The sequence below is a fragment of the Euleptes europaea genome, chromosome 19 (assembly GCF_029931775.1).
Source record: "Euleptes europaea isolate rEulEur1 chromosome 19, rEulEur1.hap1, whole genome shotgun sequence".
Lineage (NCBI taxonomy): Eukaryota > Metazoa > Chordata > Lepidosauria > Squamata > Sphaerodactylidae > Euleptes > Euleptes europaea.
This window is the reverse complement of record NC_079330.1, coordinates 20,068,973-20,094,134: the sequence shown is the minus strand read 5'-3', so window position 1 is coordinate 20,094,134 and position 25,162 is coordinate 20,068,973. Positions and strand designations below refer to the sequence as shown.

Here is a 25,162-nt window from a genome sequence, read left to right as displayed (position 1 = left end):
CAGGTGAAATTACAATGAGAGCCAGCGCGGTGTAGTGATTAAAAGTGGTGGTTTGGAGCGGTGGACTCTGATCTGGAGAACCGGGTTTGAGTCCCCACTCCTCCACATTAGCGGCGGATGCTAATCTGGTGAACTGGATTGGTTTCCCCACTCCTAGACACGAAGCCATCTGGATGACATTGGGCTAGTCACAGCTCTCTCAGCCCCACCCACCTCACAGGGTATCAGTTGTGGGGAGGGGAAGGTGATTGTAAGCTGGTTTGATTCTTCCTTAAATGGTAAAGAAAGTGGGCATATGAAAATCAACTCTTCTTCTACAAACAGTGATTTGTACTCTTGCCTACAAACCGGAATTCCTAACCCACAGTTCAATCCTGGTTTGCAATCAACAGAACAAAGCACAGTTTGCCGTTTTGTCCGATGTGGCAAGCTGTGGTTTGTTGGGAACCAGGACGTTTTCAAATTCCCCAGCTGTGCACAAGTGGAGAGGAACACTGAGCGAAGACATAAGCCCAGGGTCTTCCTCACTTATCCTCATAAGTAAGTAGGTTTTGTTAATGAAGTCCGGAGAGCCAGCATGGTGTAGTGGTTCAGAGCGGCGGACTCTAATCTAGAGAACCGGGTTCAATTCTCCACTCCTCCTCTCCTGCTGGGAGACCTGGGGCCAGTCACAGTTCTCTCAGAGCTCTCTCAGCCCTTGTGGAGGCAGGCAATGGCAAACCACCTCCAACCGTCTCTTGCCTTGAAAACTCTACGGGTTGCCATAAGTCAGCTGTGATTTGACGACAAGCAGACACACAATGAAATCTGAACGCAGCCTGTATAAACTGGTGTATTGCGTGACCACGTGCTGTTTGTGTTCTTTAAATTCACGTATCCCTTCTGACCATGTGGTAGCAACTTGTCTACACATTGTAGTCTGCCGCCTAAATGCATCCATACGCATATACTGTCATCTGAAAAAGCTGGTATAGATAAATGCCAAAAGAGTCGCCCCCAGGGACCCCCAAATGCAGGTTTCCAAGCTTCCTGCTTGGCTGCTGTGTTGAAATCCTTGGAATTCACTCAAGGGTTTCAAGCCTGAGAAAAGCGAGCTGGTTGTTTTGTGCGTTAATAAATCAATGAGAGCTGGTGTGTTAAGCTCATAAAAAAAAGGGGTGGATGAGGATTGTTTTACAGCCAAGCGCTTGCAGACAGCAAACGCAGCATGTAGCTATTAGAGACTTCGCTAAATAACCGATTTCAGGCTGCCGAGCGCCAGCTCCTGATGCCGCGTCGGGAGCTTTTGAAATTTAAAAGAATGAATCCTTTTGAAGATCCTCCGGAATTTTTGTTGAAGCCTGCCCGAGGACGGAACATTACAGCAATTTAATTCATTACTCCACTTAGTGGGGGGGTTCCCTCCGAAAAATATATATATGGCTGGAACGTTTATAAACCTCAGTGGGTGTTCAGCTCGCTAAACGGAGAAGGTCTGTTTGAAGGGGCCAATGAGCCCTCTCGGCTTTACGAGGTGCGCAGGGATGGTTTACGGGAGAGAAGGCGTATCGGACGAGAAGGGAGAAGAGCAGACCAGCCCCAAATGAAACCTGCCGATCAGTCGGAAGGCTGGTACGGATGACACAGCTTTTTGTGGGGTTCTCGCCGACGGGGGAGTTGGCTAGGCAATAGCGAAAAATGAAAATATTAAAAAAAATGCCAGGCAAAGTGGAAAGAAATTTGAACACACAAAAAAAACCTGGAACAGGTCCTAAAACTCCATCTCCACACCAGCTCAATTTCAGCCGATTAAAAACTGCATTGTTCTCAGAGGATGCTCTCACTTAGCCTTGCAGGAAAAAGCTTTTTTTTTTTTCAGGCGAAGAGGAGCCACTAAAAATATGCCTCTGCATGCTCGCACAGCACACAGTTGGTAAATATGCCCACAGCTGTCATACAGAGCCCTGGCAAGAGAGGAGAGGGAGCCAGCCCTGGCAGCCCTCGGTTGCGTCAAGTCACTCCATGACAACTAACCTTTTGGCCGAGCGTGCTCCAAAAGTCACATCCAAAGGAAACAAAATAGTGCCCCTCGGATGCATGCCACAATATTTCCCCACCCCAACCCCTGTGCCCCCGTGTGGTTTTACCTCTGAGCCAAGAGCAGGCAGGGAAGAACCTGTAAAGCAGATGTGGTACCATAGTCCTGTCTTTCCCAGACTTGTTGAGTTGGGGCATGCCTCCTTATGATACCACAAGTGCTTAAGGTGCAGGTTGTTGGAGTGACTTGTGGAGATGGGCATGAGCCATGATTATGTGAGCCACTCCAGAACTGCTGTCACACCCACCTCCACCCTGGCAATGTGTATGTGTGTTAAGTGCTGTCAAGTCGCTTCCGACTCATGGCAACCCTAAGAATCAATGTCTTCCCAAACGTCTTCTCGTTGACAGCCTTGCTCAGGTCGTGGCTTCCTTTATAGAGTCAATCCATCTCCTGTTGGGTCTTCCTCTTTTCCTGCCGCCTTCAACTTTTCCTAGCTTTATTGTCTTTTCCAGTGACTCTCGTCTTCTCTGCCACCCTGGTAGCGAGTGTAAATTTCATCTTCAGAATGCTGCATCAATCCATTTAGGAGGATGCTACCTTGTCTAAGTTATCATAGGATGCTTATGTAGAACCTGTAAAACTGCTGTTAACTTTTTAAAAATTGTTGCTACCCGCCCTGAGCTCTGCTTCAGCTGGGGAGGCAGGATAGAAATTTGAAGCATAAATAAATAAATAAATTCAGCTACATTGTGTTCTTTTCTTCAGAAATTGCCATGAGCAAAATTTCAGAAGGTAGAACAGTATACCGTAGTCTTAAATAAGTGCAAAACCCTAACTTCCATTGAATACAGTTTCAGAATGATAGTGGGTTCTCCATTTCTTAGCCTTATTTTTTAAAAGTGTAAATATATATTCAGTAGTATTGCACAAGAGAAATCAAACCTTTGTCCATAAAAACTTTTTGCAATCAGCTGCCTTTTTGACTCGACTGCAGGCTAACAGACTATCTTTCTGTTTCTTCCCAGGGCTGATGAAATCGAGATGATCATGACGGACCTTGAAAGAGCAAATCAGGTAAGATTTTAGATGTCAGACCATGACAACAGCCTTGAAGCCCGGGAATGTTATACTGTCAGGTGGGCTGAGGCTTTTACCATGGGTTTTTAGCTGCAATATCATGTCTCATTACTTCAGCGAAACATCGTTTTCTTCTCTGGGGGCATGGGGCTCATATTTCTGATTGTTTAATCATGATTAATCAATCGGGGGGTGGGAGGCAGGGTTTATTTATTTGTTCATTTTAAACTGTTTCAGTGCCGCTTTTCCACCCAACTCGTCCCCAAGGCAGCGGACATTAAAACAGCATTTAAAATACAAATATAGATAAAGATAATGTAAAACAATTCAATAAAACATGGACAAGTATAAACATGTGAATGGAGAGGAAGAGGGCTAATGAGAGGTTTTTTTACATAGGCCATTTATGCTTGGTAATTAGCAGCACGTTCCAGGCTGAAGAGCCCTGCATATTTTTTTTTCATTTCTTCACGCTGAACCGTCATTCCAGTCGTCACTGTGAAGCCTGCGCATACCTGCTTTGCATTTCTTAAGAGCCCCTTTAACAAGACCTTTTGTATTTGCTCCATCCCCGCATCGAAGCATTTACTGTAGGAACCATGAAAAATAACAGCCGTGGCTTAGCTATGCAAACGACCATTGCTAATGGCTATGCAAACGAAGGAGCAGGCGAGTGGGGGGTTGGAATTTGTTTGACTTTTCTCCTCTTGCATCGGGACCGTGAATAGTCATTTTAAAGGGTGGATTTAAAAAAGCAGCTTTGAGCGACCATCAAAATCAACCCTGCATAAATGGCCATACACATCCTAACCTGCGAGTTTAGGATCCTGGTTTCACTTTCTGATTAAGAGGGAAGCCTATTTGTCCGATGATTTAACGTCACTGCCAGCAATCACTTATGCAGTGATTCCCATCATGATGGTCTCGACCATGACACTTGCCAGTGTGTTTCCTGGTGTTCACTTCCTTCTTCCCTAAAGAGCCAATCCTGGCTTTCCTCCGTCTTATTAGAGTACAAGAAGAAGAAGAAGAGTTGGTTTTTATATGCTGACTTTTAGGGCAGCCTAAAAGTCTAACGTAAAGAAATAAATAACTCACTGTTAAGAGTCAGGCTCACTGATTGGGGCCTCGTGGCAATTTTAAAAAATCTACAGATGTTTTTAAATAGAGTCGGCGGCCACTGGATGGTCCCTTGCCCACCGTCGCTTGTAGTTTGGCCCCGAGATCGGAGAATTTGCATTAGAGCCACAACGAACTAGTTGGAATCAACAGTGACAACCTTTGCGTTAATTTTCAGAGGGGAGCTTGATTAATCTGGCAGGAGAGACTTTAAATTCAAGCCGCACCTTCTCTGGGAGCCGCTGTAGACACGGCATCCTCCTTTCAATCTCGCCTCGGAGGGAATGTCTTCAAACAACAGATGAGCCTGCATCATCTTACCAACATAGTGTGCCCGCTCCCCACCCCTTCAGCAAATTTGTTTTTGGTCTTACCGGCATTTTAATCTCTTTGGTAATTTTCTGTCGATTAGAACAACAATGCGTACGGTCGGCCTCGACTTCACTCGGTGTACGACAGAGAAACAGTTATGGAGCAGAGAGATCTGCCTGCTCCCGCCCCCCAATTGTGCTTGTTTCGGGCCAAATGGGCAGAGTATCTCTTAATTCAGTATTTACTCGTGAGAATTATTCCCACGAGGAAGCGTGCACGGCAGCTTTGCTTTGGCTGGGAAGCACAGGAGGCAATTGAATCAAAGGCTTCCATTTCCACTTGCCTTCCTCCAGCCTGGGAAATTCAGTGGGCTGCGACATTTGTGTCAGCAGGGGATTCCTTGCTCCTAGCGTTAAATTACTGTCATAATCGCTCAATTATTTCTTCCTTGTACTGTTTAAAATAAAAATCCATCACATTCGGAGGAATTTTTCCCCCCCTCTATCGTTTATTAGGTTGAGTGTTTAGGAAAATCAATTATACTCAGTCGGGCATGAATTGATGAATGTTCTTGCAATAATTGCCAGTTGTTAAATCCAACGTACATTCTCTCTCCTGCCCCCCCCCAATACCCCTCTTGCTTCCTCCAGAGGGCAGAGGTAGCTCAGCGAGAGGCCGAATCCTTGCGGGAGCAGCTCTCCTCAGCAAACAAATCGCTCCAGCTGGCTACCCAGATCCAGAAGGCACCGGATGTGGTAAGAGAGGGGACAGCCCGCTTCCGCCAGGGCCTGGATCCCATTCGGAACGAATGTCATGATCTTGAGCCAGGCTCGTGTTTTCCTGAGAATTGTCCCCCCCCCCCCAATTTGTGCTTTTGCATTCCAGCCTGGAGTGTAGGGTTCCCAGCTCCAGGTTGGGAATTACCTGGAGATTTTGGGGGTGGAGCCTGAGGAGGGCGGGGTTTGGGGAGGGGAGGGACTTCATGCCACAGAGTCCACCTCCCAAAGTGGCCATTTCCTCCAGGAGAACTGATCTCTGTCGCTTGGAGGCTGGCACCTGGAGGCTGGCAACCCTACCATAGGCCATTAATGGGGAGGGGGAATGGGCTTTCCTGAGCCTGCCTTGATCCCTGGGGGATCCCGAGGGGACTGAGTCATGTGGAACAAACGCACCTCCACCCTTCTGCCTTGTCTTGCCCAGTACAAAGCTTGGAGGGAAAACCCTTCCAGGAGTGTCTCTATTCCCTGGGCTTACTGCTTGCCCATAGTGTACCCAAGGCTGGATGGCAGGGACCCAGTCCCTTGAAGAAGAAAAATAAGAGTTGGTTTTTCTCTACCACTTAAGGAATAATCAAACCAGCTTACAATCACCTTCCCTTCCCCTCCCTACAATAGACACCCTGTGAGGTAGGTGGGGCTGAGAGAGCTCTAAGAGAGCTGGGACTAGCCCAAGGTCTCCCAGCTGGCTTCATGTGTAGGAGTGAGGAAACCAACCCAGTTCTCCAGATTAGAGTCCACCGCTCATGTGGAGGAGCGAGGGATCAAACCCGCTTCTCCAGATTAGAGTCCCTCCACTCTTAACCACTACACCACGCTGGCTAACACGGAATCATCGAGAAGATTTCTGGCTTACATGGAATTGAACAAAGTCGCCTTCTGTTCCCTTCTGGCCCTGTCGATCTACCGAGATTCTGTCAGCGATTGCATGTATGGCTGGATTCCTCAGGCCCAGGCCTGAAGGATCCCTGGCAGTTTGTGCCTGAGGAGCAAAAAGGACAGGTCACTCAATCTACATGGAGCAAGGCCATCTGTCAGGCCATGACCACCAAACAGGAGAGGGGATCAGGAGGCTGCCTGGAACGGGGAGCAGCTTCAGCATCGCTCTTCTCTCTTCCCCCCCCTCCCCGGAACATCATTAATGCCCCATTGATGTGTGTGGCCGACCATGTTCCTCTGAAACAGCTGCCTCTGGAGGATTCCAAGTTGGCATGACTTCGCAGCTCCCTTCCACCTGTTCCGCAAGTCCCCCTGCTGTCCCATGAGTCATTTACTTAGGGACCGACAGCCAAAATCTTGGGTCATTTTGAAACAGTCTGTGAAAATCTGCTCTCCCCCCCCCCCCACTCTTCCTGCCAGTGCTGCACAGCTCCTCCTCTTGTAAATTCACACGGGGGATGTGAGTGGCATTTTTATGTGTGTGTGAAATGATCCATCGGGGATCATTTGATAAATGTTCTGGGGCTTGCTGGGGCTGGGTTGCAAGCTTCCCCTCCCCCTGCCCCAAGTGCTGCTACGATGGTTCATGGGAGGGATCCACACTTCGGTCACTCGGGAAGATCGGCGCTTCGGTCACTCTCCATGATCAGAGGAGCATGCCAAATATATTAGGTGCTGTGGAACACAGGTAGGATAAATGCTGCATCAGTTGTCTTGTTTGTGGGCTTCCTAGAGGCACCTAGTTGGCCACTGTGTGAACAGACTGCTGGACTTGATGGGCCTGGGTCTGATTCAGCAGGGCTTTTCTGATGTACTTATGTTCATGCCTATTCTCTCCAGGATCAGAGGAGCATGCCCATTATATTAGGTGCTGTGGAACACAGGCAGGATGGTGGTGCTGCAGTCGTATTGCTTGTGGGTTTTCTAGAGGCACCTGGTAGGCCCCTGTGTGAACAGACTGCTGGACTTGATGGACCTTGGTCTGATCCAGCATGGCCTTTCTTATGTTCTTATTCCCAAAGCCCACTTTGGAAGCGCCAACATGACCCAGGGAATTGCCCATTTGGACTTTAGCAATTGATACGTCTGAGTTCTTCTGGGACAATTGTGGTTCTTCAGCAGAGATGGAATACCTCCTTGTCCAAGGACCTAACAGCTAGGAATATTTTCCCCATAGTTATCCACAGGCATGTTTTTATATGTATTTAATCCTATCAAATGGATGTCCATCAAGACATTCAAATTGTAAGTTAACACCCAGACATACCTAAGAAGATCTCATGTTGCTACAGACATCATTCAACATTGGGTTATTATCCACCACGTCACATAATGCCATCTGTGTAAGAAGTTCTTTTCCTGTCTTCTGTCTCTCAACAAGAAGGAGCCTCGTCTTGCTCTTTCTACCTTCTGGTTCTTGGCTTAGAACTATCACATCACTTTCCCATTCTGTTTAGTTATTTCTACCCTACTTTTCTTCCCAGCGGGAATCCAAAGCTGCTTGCAACCTTGCTCTCCCTTCCTCCCCACTGCCACCCCTATGAGGTAGGATAGGTTAGACAGAGAGAGTGTCTGGCTGAGGTCACTCAGCGAGTTTCCATGGCAGAGAGGGAGTTCAAACCTGAGTCTTCCAGATTCTAGTCCAACAGTCTAACCCAGGGACGTCGAGGGCCGGATGTGACATAAATGTTAATTGATTCCTCGCCATCCCAGATTGAGAGTGGGGTGGTGGAGGCTGCCTTGGTTGGCTCGTGGACCGGATAAGAGCTCTCAAGGGGCTGGATTCAGACCACAGGCCATACGTTTGACACCCCTGGTCTAACCACTGTACAGTGCCATAGTGGTCTTTTAACAGGTTGTTTACACTCACTTGCATACCATGGCTTCCCTAGTTTTTTGAGGAAGCTGGTTTATTTTTTCCTCCTCTCTTTGGCTTCAGGCCCACCATAATACGATGTCATCTAGACATAGAGCCAGCGTGGTACAGTGGTTAAGAGCAGCGAACTCTAATCTGGAGAACCTGGTTCGATTCCCCACTCCTCCCCGTGAAGCCTACTGCGGGACCTTGGGCCAGTCACAGTTCTCTCAGAACTCTCTCAGCCCACATGGAGGCAGGCAGTGGCAAACCACCTCCGAACGTCTCTTGCCTTGAAAACACTACGGGGTCGCCATAAGTCAGCTATGACTGGCTGGCACGTCCCTCCACCACAGACTGGACATATTGTGCACTGGCAATCCTATGGGTACAATACCTGGATACCAAGTGAACTTGGGGGGAGTTGCGTCCTTTCTTATTCTCCTGAGTTTTCTTGTGTACAATACCTTGCCTTTTTAACCTTTCCCCCTTCATCCTAATTTTGAAATATGTCACAGAAGCAGAATCAGAAACATTTATTGTGGCATTGCGCCAATAAAAATTAAGAACATGACAGCAATATTACAGCGGATACATTGATATTGTTTAAAAGTTGTGTCATGTTAATTTAAAAGAATATATATAAACTAAAATGTTTCACGATTTGGATAAGAAATAAACATTTTGACACAAATTCAAAAGAAGATTTTTAACTTTGTTATTTCTTTGACTTTTATTTTACTAAACTTTGACGAAGTTTGTAGATTGCTGCGCAGAGTTTGGTAACCTCTCTAATTTGTAAGGGAATTTCATCTGAGAGGAGCTTCCTAATCTGAAGTTTTTCAGAATAACCTGAGATTTTCTCAAGCATGGACTGGGACAGCTTAGAGCGGGCATCCTTATAGAATGAGCATCTGAAAAACATGTGTTCCATTGTTTCTATTTCCCCAGAATTGCATGGACAAAATCTCTCTGATCTTGGGATCTTGTTATACCTCCCTTGTAAAACCGCAGAGGGTAGGGCTGAACACCTAGCTAAAGTGAATGCCCTTCTATGAGTGTGGATTTCCAAGGTGGTATGTCACAGATCGTCTGCGGCATTTCAATGGGCCTGGTATGCCAATGCTCCCTCTCTCTTCTCCTCTTCCCGAAGGAGCAGGCCATTGAGGTGCTGACACGATCCAGCCTGGAGGTGGAACTGTCTGCGAAAGAGCGGGAAATTGCTCAGCTCGTCGAAGACGTGCAGCGACTGCAAGGCAGCCTCACTAAGCTCCGGGAAAACTCCACCAGCCAGATATCCCAGCTGGAGCAGCAGCTGACCGCAAAGAACAGCACGCTCAAAGTAAGGCCCTCCGCGGCGGCACTGCTTGCCTCGGGTTGCTCTGTTTCTTTTGTTCCTGACAGGACCGTGAACTGGATAATGTAAAGGTAAAAAAAAGTAAAGATAGCCCCTCTGTGCAAGCACCTCGGGTTGCTCTGTTTCTTTTGTTCCTGACGGGACCGTGAACTGGATAATGTAAAGGTAAAAAAAAGTAAAGATAGCCCCCCTGTGCAAGCACCAGTTCATTCCTGACCCATGGGATGACGTCACATCACGACGTTTACTAGGCAGACTGTATTTATGGGGTGGTTTGCCATTGAAGAAGAAGAAGAGTTGGGTTTCTCTACCACTTAAGGGAGAATCAAACCGCCTTCCCTTCCCCTCCCCACAACAGACACCTTGTGAGGTAGGTGGGGCTGAGAGAGCTGTGAGAGAGCTGTGACTAGCCCAAGGTCACCCAGCTGGCTTCGTGTGGAGGAGTGGGGAAACAAATCCGGTCCACCAGATTAGCCTCCGCCGCTCATGTGGAGGAGTGGGGAATCAAACCCCGTTCTCCAGGTCAGATTCCACCACTCCAAACCACCGCTCTTTACCACTACGCCACGCTGGCTCTCCATTACCTTCCCCAGTAGTCTACACTTTACCCCCAGCAGTTGGGTATTCATTTTACCGACCTCGGAAGGATGGAAGGCTGAGTCCACCTACAGTCGGCTACTTGAAACTGACTTCTGTCGGGATCGAACTCAGGTCGTGAGCAGAGCTTGGACTGCAGTAGTGCAACTTACCACTCTGCACCATGGGGCTCGCTCTGGAAAATGTACTTACTAGTTCAATCCTGGGCATCTCCCGAGTAGCAGGTGTCGAGAAAGACCTTTCTCTGCCTGAGACCCAGGAGAACGGCTCTCCGTCAGAGTAGACATCGCTGAGCTGAGGGGACCAATGGTCTGACTCCATATGGGGGTAAGACTCAGTGCAAGGTCACCTACAGTGCATTCCTAAGGAGAGTTACTCCAGTCTAAGCCTATTCATTTCAATGGGCTGTCCTTAGGAATGGACTGCTAGTGAGCTTCCTGGCTGGGTACTAAAAAAATAAAAATAAAAAAGATTGATTTTTTGGTGCCCATTAATGGCACCCTGAAAGCTGTCGTCTAGCTCTCTCTCAGGGTAGGACCTCTCCTGGTGAAGCATGAACTTGAACCCAGGTCCCCCTTCCCAGTCAAAGGCCAATGCACTCTCAGCAGTGTCTCCTTGCCAGGTTTTTTTCCCCCTAGACAGTACTATTTCAGACTGGAGAGGCTTTTTGGGGCAGGGATGTACAGAAACCCCAGGAGGAACGGACATGGCTCAGTGACAGAATACTGGTGTTCTATGCAGAGGCTTCCGAGTTCAGTTCCAGGCATATCTGTTTGAAGGGTATCAGGTGCCGGGTGCGAAGAAGGGCCTGGGGAGCCCCTGCCAGTCAGAACAGAGAAGGCTGAGCTTAGGGACTCAGAATATAACATGTCTGTTCAAATGCTGCCCCTAACCAGAGCTGCAGGCTGAAGTATTCCAGGAAGGGCCTCCCTGGTTGATCCTGCAGTGCATCTAAACTGCCCGTGCCTCTGAAAGCGCCAAAACATGGGAGGGGGGGAGAACACACAGCCTGAGCTGTTAGGATTGCTAGATCCCTCTTTGCCACCGGCGGGAGGTTTTTGGGGTGGGGCCTGAGGAGGGTGGGGTTTGGGGAGGGGAGGGACTCCAATGCTGTAGAGTCCAATTGCCAACGCGGCCATTTTCTCTAGGGGAACTGATCTCTATTGGCTGGAGATCAGTTGTAATAGCGGGAGATCTCCAGCTACTGCCTGGAGGTTGGCCACCCTATGAGCTGTTCCTCCCCAGAGATATTTGATATGTGAAAGACCCCTGCCTGAGACCCTGGAGACCGCTGCTGGTCTGAGTAGACAATACTGACTTTGATGGACCGAGGGTCTGATTCAGTATAAGGCAGCTTCATGTGTGTTCATGTGTGTCCAGTCACAGCACAAGGAGGTATGCTGATTATTTGGGGGGGGAGTTATATGTGAAAGGAAATCTGCTGTTCTTGCATGTAGGCAAATGGAAGAGCTTACATAACTCTTTAAAGTAGGCTTGAAAGACAGAACCTGGGAGTGGGAGCATTTCAGTGTTCGGCTTCTTTTTCTCATTTACACGCACACATACATAAACACACACACGTGTGTGTGTGTGTGTGTGTGTGTGTAGGTACTGTTGCATAGGCTAATAAACATAGTTTGACTTCTCTGTGAGATTGCTTTGCTGAAGCCACTGTACAGGAGTCTCTCTCATCTCCTCCTCGCGCGCACACACACACACTCCGCTGCTGTTGGTGCATTATTTGCAAGCTCCCGGAGGGTGTATTTTTAGACCTCGCGTGACATTCGAGGCATGCCTTTTCCCCCCCTTTTTTTTGCCTGAAAACGAACTGAGTCGATATTTAGCGCCAGATATTAGTTCCTCCAGAATGTCGCACAGCTTGAACCTTTTGTTCCGCTTTGCGTTTTACTGGTTTATTTCAGACAATTAATATGCTAATCTCTTTTCCACAACTGTTGCAGCTCTTGGAGAAGATGTGGGGGGGGAGAGAGAGACACGTGAATGCCTAAATGGCCACATTGCATGGAGTAAGGAGCCTGTCAGGGGCATTCTCTGATAACAGTCTGTCGGTCAGCTGGCAGCCTTCTCTCTCTTTTCTCGGTTGATTTTAGATAAATCTTAGATTTTAAAACCATAATTTAATGTAACTAAATTATATATCATATATTGTATTTTGATTTTATTTATTATATTTGCTTCTGCGGTTTTTTTTTTTAATGCTGGTCTTTGACTGTAATAAAGTATTTGATTTTATTTGCTGGGTTGGCCAAGCAGCTGGGTGTTTTTTTTTAGCATACAAAATGGTTCGGAGGAGGTAAGAAAAGGGCAAAAAAATAAATAAAAGTAACAGTCAGTTCTTCCCGGGTCTCTGTCATCTTTTTAGACCCAAGCTAGAGCCATGAAGGTAGCAGCCCTCATAGCTCAGACTAGCCCAGTCTTGCCAGAGCTCGGAAGCTAAGCAGGGTACTGTACTTAGATGGGAGACCACAAAGGAAGTCTGGGGTTACAGTCAATGGCAGACCTCTGTTTGTCTCTTGCCTTCAAAATCCATCGGGTGGAGCTTCAGTGGGCAGCCATGAGTCGATTGCAAATCAATGGCACATTTTACCTTAGAATTCTTCCTTCCTTCCTTCCCTCCCTCCCTTCCTTCCTTCCTCTTTTTAAAGACCCATTTGGCAAGCAGGGGAGGTGTTTTCTTTTTGCCGTCAAGTCACAGCTGACTTATGGCGACCCCTGATGGGGTTTTCAAGGCAAGAGACATTCAGAGGTGGTTTGCCATTGCCCACCTCCGCGTCTCAACCCTGGAATTCCTTGGAGGTCTCCCATCCAAATACTTGCAAGGGTCAACCCTGCTTAGCTTCTGAGATCTGACGAGATCAGGCTAGCCTCGACTATCTAGGGCAGGGCAAGGGAGACATAGATTCAGATAAATAGCTATAGGTGGTATACTGTATCATGATGAACATTGTTCCTGAAATTCTGGGGTCGGGGGCATGTGAATGCGAGATTATGGAACATTAAGCTGATCAAAATAACAACTCTTCTTCTTTTTCAAGCAACTGGAAGAAAAACTGAAGGGGCAAGCTGATTATGACGAGGTCAAGAAAGAATTAAAGTAAGTGCATGCATACTGTTTGAACTAGGCAGTGTGGATTCTGAAAAACCTGAAGATTTTGATCTAGGAGCCCATAAATGCATTGAAGGTTCAAAGAGAATGGGTGAGGAAACAGTAGACAAAAAAGTCTTCAACTGCTGGCAGAAGACAGTGATAGGAGGGGGCAGCTGAATCTCCTATGGGAGGGAATTCCATATTTTTGGTGCCAAGACTGAGAAGGTCTCTTCACGGATTAGTCACCTGGTATAATGCTGCTTGGTCAATTAGATTGGCCAAATAGTGACATCACCAAGGCCATTAGTGAGTTAAGACAGTGTGCCTTAGTCACATGGGTGGTACCACCCAAATGGGGAGGATCCATTGAGCAGCATATTGTTGCAATGTAATATATAGAAAATTGTGTTTGTCAACACGATGATGTCACTGGGGCACTGGAGGTGCTACAAGTCATTGAAAATGGGACGCTTGGGAGGACACTGCTGAAAACAGAAAGAAATGTGTCTCGGTACAAGACTAGATACGGCTGTTTAAAAAAGAAAAAGGAATCTTCAAGGTAAGGTATGTTGGAGGGTGTGGGTGGCATGCTAAAATAACCAGTGTGTGAGAACGGCAGGCAAAGATTTTTCGAGCACCAAGAGATGCTTTACAGAAAGGGAAATGAGCAGTTGCCAGTAATCCAAGTGTAAACCATGCCCAGATTTATGCCAGTAAGGCATAAATAAGACAATTACGCAGTGTCTTTTCTGCTTATTGTGGGCCCTCGTGTGTGCCGCTTTCTGAGAAAGGACTCTCAACGAGTAGTGGTTGGGCTGTGGAAAATGTATGGATTATTAATCTAGGTATCAGTTATCAGTGATGTTAAGGTGTATGATTTCAGTTATGCAGACCGACTTTCTTGTCTTGGCTCTTTGTTGGTCTCTTGTTCTGGATTTTGACGTCCTTTGACTCTTCAATTGTCAAAAGCGGCTGGCCCATGGCCTAGAACCCATCCCAGGCTCCTCATGGGATATGAGGAGTAAAACAGATGGACGCGGAGTTCAGTTGCTTGAGTCAAACTAGGGTTGCCAGCTCCGGGTTGGGAAATACCTGGAGATTTTAGGGGGTGGAGTCTAAGGAGGGTGCGGTTTGAAGAAGGGAGGGACTTCAGCGGGGTGTAATGCCATAGAGTCCACCTTCCAAAGCGGCCATTTTCTCCAGGCGAACTGATCTCTGTCGCCTGGAGATCATTTGTAATAGTGGGAGATCTCCAGCCACCACCTGGAGGTTTGGCAAACAAACCGTAGCACTGTGGCTAAAGACGTATACTTAATGAACTATATCATAAACCAGCTCTATAACATTTCTAAGCAAAACTGTTTTTATGCCAATTGCATGTCAGTTTCTATACAAGCAGAATCTGTATGAAAACAAATAAGAGAATCCCCAAATCGAGGGTTCTGCAGAAATAAAGCCACTCGCTTTATTTTTGTGTAAGCGCTGTATGTTCAGTTTATAAAGTCGTATACTGCCATCTGTAATATCTGCTATTATTAGTTATTATCGCACTGCAAAATCTGAAATATGTGGCCGTAACTTTTGCATATGCAGAACCCTCGACTTGGGGATTCTCTTATTTGTTTTCATACAGATTCTGCTTGTATCAAAATTGACATGCAATTGGCATAAAAACCAAAAAAAGTTTTTTGCTTAGAAACGTTATAGAGTTGATTTATGATATAGTTCATGAAGTGTATTTCTTTAGCCATGGTGCTATGGTTTGTTTGCCAAATTTCTACTTTAGCACAAGGTCTTCTCTTTCTTTACCACCTGGAGGTTGGCAACCCTACATCAAACTCTTACCAGCCTAGCCACAAGGGTTAGACCTACCCAGGAGTCAGTCCGACCGGGCCAGTCAGGTCTCATTTGCAGAGTCTCTTAATCAGGACAGGGAGACTGAAGTGCAAAATTACATCTTAATATGTATGTATAATTTCTCCAGGAACTTTGTAGAGCTTAAGAAATATTAAGCAATACTTTGCCCCTGTCACCAGAGAGCAGAAGATTATTAAAATGAGAAATAGCTACTGCTCCTTTTAATATATTTTTTAAAAAACCTGCCGCGTGCATCAGGTCACGGAGATAATTTGTGCATATTTTCCTTGATGTGCGAGTTGATCTACTTCGCATGTATTTATATTCCATATTTCATGGCAGCATTCTAACCATGACGGCTATTTCCCTGTTATTTTTGTTTTTATTTGTTTTTGCTGCATTGTTATAACTGTTTCCCCCCCCTCCCTTCCCTTCAAGCATTGCACATAAATTTATATTGTTTCTGACAGTTTAAAATGTTATATCCTTATTAACCTTTAAATTTATGCTCCAAATGAGCCTGGTGGGACCTTCGCGCTCAGTGATTTAGAGGGACGCTTGAGAAAATGTTCCCGTCTGCTAACTAGTGCAAATGGTTATTCTATATTCATTATCAGATTATACTGCTGCAAAGAAAAGTTGTTGAAGTTAGCACTTAGGGTGTTCCTGGAGAGCCGAAAATTACAATGCTAATGCTCATTAGCGAGGCTGTTCTTGAAGGGATGGAGCGGAAAATAACTCTTCCTCCTTCCACTTCGCAGCATCTTGAAGTCCATGGAGTTTGCACCGTCTGATGGCTCCAGTGCCCAGGTAATGGATTTCCTGTGGATTTGGGGGGAGGGAGCCAAGCCGAGGGAGGTTTTGAACGCGCTTGGGACCGGGCTTAGCTGGGGGGCTCTCATATAACTTTTCATCTTCTCCGGTAGCATGCTGGCATTACGGTTTAAAGTGCCGGTGTTCAGAAGCTGCTGGAGCACAGAAATGTTATAAGAGTTTTTGTGGCTTTCTGGGATCGGGGATAATTTCAGGAGGGTGGCCGTGTTGGTCGGCAGTAGAACAGTTAGATTCGAGCCCAGGAGCATCTTAGAGACCAGCAAGAGTTTCAAGGTGTGAGCTTTCGAGAATCAAAGCTCCCTTGTCAGACACAAATTTTTTATCCCAGTCAGGAGGTGGGAGGGGTGTGGGAAAGAAAGCTTGCAAAGGACACAAAGGTGCCATGCATATTGGGATTAGCTTGATTAGAGCAGAGGGGAAGTGCTTGTTTTTATTTTGCTTCCTGTATGCTCTTCTTTCACCCCAGTGGAGACCCAAGGTGGTTTTACATTAGAGCCAGCGTTGCATATTGGTTAAGAGAGGCGGACTCTAATCTGGAGAACTGGGTTTGATTCCCCGCTCCTCCACACAAAGCCTGCTGGGGGACCTTGGGCCAGACACAGCTCTCTCAGAATGCTCTCAACCCCACCTGCCTCACAAGGTATCTGTTGGGGGGAGGGAGAAGGGAAGGCGATAAGCCACTTTGAGACTCCTTCAAGGTTGAGAAAATGTGGGGGAGTAAAAAATCAACTCCCCTCCTTTGTCATCATCATTCTTCACTCCTCCATTTTATCCTCACAACAACCCTGTGAGGCAGGCTAGGTTGTGGCTGTGTGACTGGCCCAGGGTCGCCCAGCAAGCTTCCAGGGCAGAGTAGGAGTCCCCGTCCGACGCTCTGACCACTGCATTATGTTGGCTGCTTTGGCAGAGTTGGGCTTGGCAGAGCTGGGTTCACTTCCCCCATTCAGCCGGGGACTCACCTGTGCACTCTTGGGGCAAGTCAGGACAGAGAGTCCATCAGTTTCAGCAGAAATGAAAATGATCTCTCTGCTTTGATGGTAAGATAAATCATGGGGGGACATGATCGCTCTTTTTAAATATTTGAAAGGCTGTCACTTAGAGAAGGAGCCCCGTGGCTCAGAGTGGTAAGTGGCAGTACTGCAGCCCAGGCTCTGCTCACGACCTGAGTTTGATCCCAACGGAAGTTGATTTCAGGTAGCCGGCTCAAGGTTGACTCAGCCTTCCATCCTTCCGAGGTCGGAAAAATGAGTACCCAGCTTGCTGGTGGTAAAGGGAAGACAACTGGGGAAGACACTGGCAAACCACCCCGTAAAACAAAGTCTGCCTAGTAAATGTCGGGATGTGACGTCACCCCATGGGTCAGGAATGACCTGGTGCTTGCACAGGGGACTTTACCTTTTTACTACTTAAAGGAGAGCAGCAGAGGATAGGTTCCTGTTGGCAGCGGATAGGACTCACAATAATGGGTTTAAATTGTGGGAGGAAAGGTACCTGCTGTATATTAGGGGAAAAGGTTTTACAATAAGAGTTGTTCGACAGTGGAATCAGCTACCTAGGGAGGTAGTGAGCTCCCCCTCACTGGCAGTCTTGAAGCAGAGGCTGGAAAAGCCCTTGTCAGGGATGCTCTAGGCTGATCCTGCATTAAGCAGGGGGGTTGGACTAGATGGCCTGTATGGCCCCTTCCAACTCTATGATTCTATGAAAAGAAGGACTCTGTCTCCCTAGAAGAACATCTGCTTTGCATGCTGAAGATCCAAGGTCCCATCCCTGGTCTTTCCAGTTAAAACAGGGGAGTAGCTGATGTTGGGAAAGACCTTTCTTTTCCTGAGACCCTGAACAGCTACTGCTAGGCAGAATGAACAGTATAGAACTGGATGGCTTGACACAGTCCGAAAAGGCAAGATGTTTCGTAATGAAAGTTGGGATGCTGCGAATTTTTGCTACGGATGCGTTTGACCATCGAACGTACCGTGCTCAAAGATGTCAGTCAACTGCAAGTTGATCACATGAGCTGTTCAGTTTGTGCTGAAACGCAGCATTCATTTGTAAGTGGTTTGTGTGATTTGTGAGTGCTCTAATTGCCTATTTAAACAATTGCCTGCTGAGTGGGCCGTCATGCAGCACAGATGGGGAGGGGGTAATAGAACTCGATCGGACCTCATGAGAACTCAGATGCATGAAAAGTCAGTTGTGTTGTACTGCGTGGCTAGGAAGTAATACGACGAAGGAATACAGTGAAGCAACCTGTCGAACACTAACAAAGCAGCAACGTATCAAATCGATATCGAAAAATCTGGTTCCTGTTCTTGACTGGTGAACACATGACGCTTCCTGACACTGAATCAGACCATCAGTCCATCGACAGTATTGCCTACTCAGACTGGCAGCAGCTCTCCAGGGTCTCAGGCAGAGGTCTTTCACATCACCTGCTACCTGGTTCTCCCAGCTAGAGATGTTAGGGATTGCTCCTGGGAACGTCCGCATGCCACGCAGGTGCTCTGCCACTGCACCAGGACCCCTCCCAACAGGACATGAGCCTAGCATGACATGAGCGGGTGTTTGAGCATCCCTAAATAAGAGCTTTGTGGCAAAGTATGTGATCTAGGGAGTCACTGATGAACATATGAACACAGGAAGCTGCCTTATACTGAATCAGACCCCTGGTCCATCAAAGTGAGTATTGTCTACTCAGACCGGCAGTGGCTCTCCAGGGTTTCAGGTAGAGGTCTTTCACATCACCTTGCCTAGTCTTTTTAACTGGATATGCTGGGGATTGAACTTGGGACCTTATGCATGCCAAGCAGATGCTCTACCACTGAGTCACAGCCCCTCCTCTAAATCTCAGCCACAAGCCCACTGGATGGCCACGGGCAAACCAATCATCTCTCAGCCTTAACTCCTCACACCCGCCAGGCAGGGTTAGTAAGACTGCCTTCTCTGATTCTTATCAAGATTACTGAGTGTATATGAAATTGTTTCGTATCCATTTATGGCGACATTATAGGTCATTGGTAAAGGGGATGATGCTGATGAGTATTATGAATATTTAGCATTGAGAAAGAAGAACTGGGATTGTTCCATAGAATTAAGAGAACTGAGAACCATGAAGTGGAAAACCTAGACTCCAAACTTCTCTGTAGAGCCTACATAGAGTAGTACCAGGGTTGTTGTCTCCCCTCCCCCACCCCGAATCCCAAACTGGTGTTTCTCTCAACTTTTGTGTATGAAGATGACAATGAAGTTGTCATGAACACTTGAAGCCACTTTATACTGAGTCAGACCTTTGGTCTATCCAGATCAGCGTGGTCTTCTCTGACCGCAAGGTCTTAGGTAGAGTCCTTCACTTCACCTGTACCTGCCAGGGGTTGAACTTGGGACCTTCTACATGCGAAGCAGCTGCTCTGTCACTGAGTCACGGCACCTCCCCATAAGAAAGTCTAAAAGGGTGACTGCCCAAAATTATCAGGTTAGATCGAAGACTTCCTAAACCAGAAATTCCTCCCATTTTTTTGGCTCTAGCCCTGTTCATATGTTCCAGTGAACGCTCATACATGCCCAATGGACCTCAGTTTGTAAGAAAGAGCCAACAAGTATTTGTTTTATAAATGAAACTGGAGACCGGTACCTAGGTAAATACGTGGCTTCAGTCACACATTTAGCTGTACGTGTATTGAATGCAATGTGAGAATTACTCAAAGCACTTACAGAAAAATAGAGTGTACACTGATTGTTCGTATATTCACTGAAATGTGTGAGCAGGGCTTCTGTGCATATGGGGACTAGAGCGGGGGAATGCAGGAGTCCAAGGATTTCAGACTTGTTCACATCACAGGCAAATTGGTGTTTGTTTGACATCTGAATGCAGCAACTGGATCTTTTCTTGTATTCCCTGTTGAACTGGTGACAGGAACCCTAAACTTCTAGCCATCTTCACTGCACAGTTGAACTAAATAAAACAAAGAAGGCTTGGATGGGGGAGTTAGCGACTTCTGGCCTTTACAGCATATTAATCTCATATCAGATCAAAGGTTACAAATTGGATTCCGGCATCTTTAGTCCAAACTTGGAACTACATTTCCATATCCGAGACATGTTGTTATTTTTGGTAGGTTTCGATGATTGAGAGCCACGTGTAGGGAAGAGGGAAAGGGTCGGCTTTCGCGGCTGATTTAATTTGTTCTTTCCCTAGTGCTGAAACAGTGTTTCAAGGAAGATATGCCAAGATAAGCACTGTGTCGAAAGACAAACAGGTGTTAAAAAAAAAAAGATTAATGGAGCACTTAAAAATACGTCTCACGGTCCGATAAAGTGGTCTGCATCAGAAACCATAGTGATCAGGTGCTGTAGACTGGAGACTTGTAACATTCTCTCTGTAACCCAGATGACACGTTCTGGAATTCCAGTACGAGCCCCTTGCTGAATTTGCCCCCGCTTGCCCAGCAGCTCTTCTCGATGTCTCGCTGCCATCCCTGTACTGACTTCTCGTTCTGCTTTCCTCGTAGGATGCTGCGTCCAAACCGCTGGAAGTCCTGCTTCTGGAGAAAAACCGCCTGCTGCAGTCTGAGAATGCCACGCTGCGGATCACGAACAGTGACTTGAGTGGTAAGTGGATGAGATTGGGTTTTTTGGAGGGGGAAGTTGTGAAGCTTTGGTTCCTGGGGAGAAGGAAAGACGATCAGGCCCCCAGTGCATGACCGGGACAGCGAGGATCTTGAATCACATTTGATTCCCTCCCTGCTTCTTCTCTCCCGACCCCCCATTGTGTGACAGATAACAGAATAAGATCTGGAGACCTGAGTGGCATTTGCAAGGGTTAGGATGATGGAAATCTTTCAGGATGTTCTGGTGACTGACATTTTTTGATTCTGTCTTCCATTTTGTAGGACACTTGGCAGTGCTGCTAATTTCTTTCTTTTATCCCTTTCCTCGCAAAATAGATTTAAAGTGAATGTCCAAAGTGTGTGTGTTAAATACTTAGCCAACTGGTCAGTACGAGTCCCTGTTACCTTTTTTCCAGTGGTGCATTTGGGTTTCGTTGGTTTTCTTACATTTCTTTCCCCCCCATATATATCTTTTTAAGTGAATGGGGTCAGTGGATTGGAATTTCCAGTTGAATTTTTTAACATAATGGTTTCCATAGCAGTTGGCAAATATGTAAACGGGCACCTAGGTGGTTATTACATTCCAAAATAGCCTCTTATCTATTCCATGGCATCCTCCGTGCTAATAGTCTCTGTAAACAAGCAAGTTTATTCCGGTATTATCAAATGTTTGCTGCATTTGGGTTGAACCAAGGTCTGTTGGTGTGTGTGTGTGTGTGTGTGTGTGTGTGTGTGTGTGTGTGTGTGTGTGTTTCCGAGGGGGAGGGGGAGAGTCAAGCGGGAACAATACCAAAGAGATTTTTTTTTCCTTTTGTCAATGAAGTTTAAAACAATACATTGTATAACTGCACTTCATGTCATTGTTCTATTGTTAAATGTTTGAAAAGGGGGATTCTCCAGGCTGCAACATACAAGAAAGGTGCAAACATGAAATGCATGTTATTTGTCTTGGGGGCCTTGTTTGGCTTACGAAAATTTAAAAGACAAAATTAACAACCCAAACCGCCGTCTTCATTGGCCCTTATTTAAAACACAAAAAAACGACAACGGCAAAAAGCAAAAAAAACAAAAAACAAAACAAAACCAGCAACAACAACAAAAAAAGCAACCTCCTCTTTTTTCCCTTTTGTGGGGCAAACTCTGCATTTTGGTCTTGGTCTTTTTTTCCCTTTTTAATCCCCCATAATGCATTATGTTTGACCTTCCTTGTAGGGTCAGCCAGGAGAAAAGGGAAAGACCAGCCTGAGAGTCAGCGTCCTGCAACTTTGCCAGCCTCCCCTCCTTCTCAGTTGCCCCGCAACGCAGGGGAGCAGGCTTCCAATACTAATGGTACTCACCAGTTCTCACCAACGGGTTTAAGTCAAGACTTTTTCAGCTCGTCTTTGGCAAGCTCCGGCTTACCCCTGGCTTCTACAGGAAAATTTGCACTAAACTCTCTCCTCCAGCGCCAGCTTATGCAGTCCTTCTACTCCAAGGCAATGCAGGAAGCAGGAAGCACAAGCATGATTTTTTCAGCAGGTCCCTACAGCACAAACTCCATATCTTCCCAAAGTCCTTTGCAACAAAGCCCGGACGTCAACGGCATGGCCCCATCACCCAGCCAATCGGAAAGCACCGGCAGTGCCTCCGAAGGCGAGGAAATCGACACAGCTGAAATTGCACGTCAGGTCAAAGAGCAGTTGATCAAGCACAATATTGGACAGCGGATATTTGGACATTATGTTTTGGGGCTTTCGCAAGGGTCCGTGAGCGAGATCCTGGCTCGGCCAAAACCATGGAATAAGTTGACGGTGCGAGGCAAGGAGCCGTTTCATAAAATGAAGCAGTTCCTCTCGGACGAGCAGAACATCTTGGCGTTGCGGAGCATCCAGGGCAGGCAAAGAGGTGAGTGAGGCATTAGCCGCCAACCTTTCCTTCAGTGTATGTTCTCGGTAGATGATGGAACCTAATCAGACGGCTTGTCGGGTTGAGCCGCCAAAGCCTGTCCAGGTGGTTTTCACCTTACACTTAAATAGTTAAAGACAAATTGTACATGGGATACAAACAGGTGGATTTGCCATAATTCAAGGCAAAGCAGCAGAGTGGAAGACTGTCAAGACGGTGCAAGACACGGGGACAGTCTCCAGCAGCAGTCTTATTGAAACCATCAGGAGGTGGTGCTTCCCTTGACTTCTGGCAAAGCCACCACTGTGTATCCCACATATGATTTGCTTTGCATAAATCGTACTTGGTATACTCGCACACTTGCGTGCCTCCTGTTTGCTTCAATGGGACTGATGCAGGAGACTCTCCCAGGGAATTCCGTCCCTTGTTAATTAATAAGACGGGTGGAACTTCCACCCTAGGCATTCGAAGGTCTTGCGGTAGCCCCTATTCCAGGGGTGTCAAACATAAGGCTCAAGGGTCAGATTCGGCCCCTTGAGAGCTCTTATGCAGCCAGCCGAGGCAGCCCTCCCCCACTCTCAATCTGGACTGGTGAGGCATGGCCCGGCCCAACCAAGTAACATTTATGTCATATCCGGCCCTCGTTCAACACCCCTGCCCTATTCATTTGACCGCAGGAAATCATGTTTTTAAGAAATATCCTTTCAGAGGTGTGTAACTAGCTGTTCTGAGCTGGTGTGAAATGTGTTTTTACTGAATAGTCCTCGTGGTTCTTCTCCCCCACGTGGCCTGCTTTCATTGTACGGCCATTCTGAGGAGGAGGAAGAACGATATCTGCTTCTCCCTCACCTCTCATTAATCCCAATACACATCAAATGGACCCAAGTGAGGAGCAGGCCTTTGAAATCATCATGCCCTGTTATCATCTGACTGACCCTTGGGAATTGCATGGTCCCGACCCCCTTCCTGCAACATCCCGTAGACAAAACCAGAGTCATCGAGCTTTGTCACTATGACCCCTCCCCAAGGCAGGTTCATAATTACCCACCCCGCGAACGCAAGCAAAAGGGATTAATCTGCTTGCTGTATTCAACTCTCATCTCTGCTTAAGGGCCAGGCAGATCAATAGAAAGCAAGAACAACAGGGGTTATATAATGTACTTTGCCGAAGCATAAAGAAAAACTCAGGGGGGGAGAGACGGTGATCCCATTGATCTCCATTAACAGAAGGGCTGGCACACGCTCGTAGAGGAGGCCGGGCAGTATGGAGATGGGTGAGATGGTCCGTGTAAGAGCCATTGAAATAAACATCCCATCTTTGCCAAGCATTCCTTTTACACGCTCCCATGAGAAACAGGTTCCGTTGCCGACAGGGCAGAACGAGTTATTGCAAGAAAGACAGAGTTGCCACCACTCCCCCCCCCCCCCGGCGTTCCTGTTAACGTCTGGCAGAGCATAATGGGTGCTTCTCGCGAAGTGTTCTTCTTTTTCCCCGAGGACTCTGAGTTGGAACTGGCCAGCCTTTTCACTCAACCGCACCGACTTCCCTTCCGTAGTACAGCCTCCGTCTCCCGCGGCTGTTGTAATGCGTGTCCTGTGATTCTCAGCGTAGCATTTTTGGTCAGCCCTTCTTTCCTTTTCACGAGCAGAAAAGCTGGTCGGATCCAGCCCCTGGCCCTCTTCTAACAACTGGTTCTCTATCGGACCATATAAAGCCGTCCTAGGCTGGCCGCAGGCCTTCTCGGTCAATATTGCTGGGCAGTGGGTTCTCCAAGGTCTTGGGCAGAGAAAAAGGGACTTTCCCAGCAGCTGCTACCCAAGAATGTTTGGCTGGAGATGCCAGGGATTGAACCTGGGACCTACACCATGAAAGCCACAGGCTCTACCTATAGAGACAAAGTTGCCCTATGCTGAGTCAAGATAACCCGTGTAGGACAGTGCAATCTACTCTGACCCGTAGTAACTCTCCAGTCTTAGGCAAAGGGGCTTTCCCGACACCTGCCACTTTGAAATCCTTCTCTGGAGATACTTGGGATTAAGCCCTTGGATTTTCTGCATGCCAGCTGTGTGCTCCGTCAGTAAGCCATGGCCATGCCTCAACGGGGAGGGGTTTCCTTGTGCTCTCCCGTTATTAATAGCACAAGGAGGGGGCGCAGATGACCCCTGCTGTCTCCCATTGAGCTCTGCCTCAGTAGTTTTGCTCAAGGCGGAAGGTTGTATCTCATTCTAGGGAAGCAAATTCCCCCCCCCCCCCGGTCGAAACCACCTGCTGTTCCTTTTCCTTGTGGTTGTCCTTGCCCTTGTACTTCATACAAGTTGAGTATCTCTTATCCGGACAGCCGATATCCGGACTGATCCAAAAACCAGACCTTTTGAGCCGGCATGCAGGCTACTCACAGGCCCTCAGCAGTGCCATTGATGGCTCAATGTACACAAAATTATTAAAAATATGGTTTAAAATTACATTCAGGCTATCTGTGTAAAGTATATATAAAACATAAGTGAATTTTGTGTTTAAATTTGGGTCCCATCCTCAAGGTATCTCATTAAGTATATGCAAAACATTCTGAAATACGGACCACTTATGGTCCCAAGCAGTCTGGATAAGGGATACTCAAACTGTACTTTTCTTGATTTATGCTGCACTTGCAGCTTCTCATGGCAGAAGCTAAGCACTCTGCCTTGGGTCAATTTTTTCCCTCCCTTGGGAAACCCTCTTCAACGCCATTCATTTCCCGTCTTGGGTTGCGTGCAAGCACATGGGTGCAGCGGGTCGGATTCGACAATATTTTAGCCAAAAAAAGGGGATTTACTGATGAAAGCCC

The 25,162-nt window shown here is 47.0% G+C and overlaps 1 protein-coding gene across 4 annotated transcripts in view; it reads left to right on the top strand.

Annotated features, from left to right (window-relative positions):
- The window catches only part of CUX1 (cut like homeobox 1), a 338,228-nt gene that overhangs the window by 209,662 nt on the left and 103,404 nt on the right, over positions 1 to 25,162 (top strand). For 3 of the 4 annotated variants that reach the window (XM_056865493.1, XM_056865491.1, XM_056865492.1), the window contains exons 9-15: positions 3,046 to 3,094; positions 5,179 to 5,283; positions 9,252 to 9,440; positions 13,109 to 13,167; positions 15,780 to 15,828; positions 20,355 to 20,454; positions 21,666 to 22,337. In XM_056865493.1, the coding sequence (XP_056721471.1) occupies positions 3,046 to 3,094; positions 5,179 to 5,283; positions 9,252 to 9,440; positions 13,109 to 13,167; positions 15,780 to 15,828; positions 20,355 to 20,454; positions 21,666 to 22,337 (1,223 nt within the window). The remainder of the gene's footprint in view (positions 1 to 3,045; positions 3,095 to 5,178; positions 5,284 to 9,251; positions 9,441 to 13,108; positions 13,168 to 15,779; positions 15,829 to 20,354; positions 20,455 to 21,665; positions 22,338 to 25,162) is intronic. The other variant, XM_056865494.1, reaches the window with a different exon arrangement.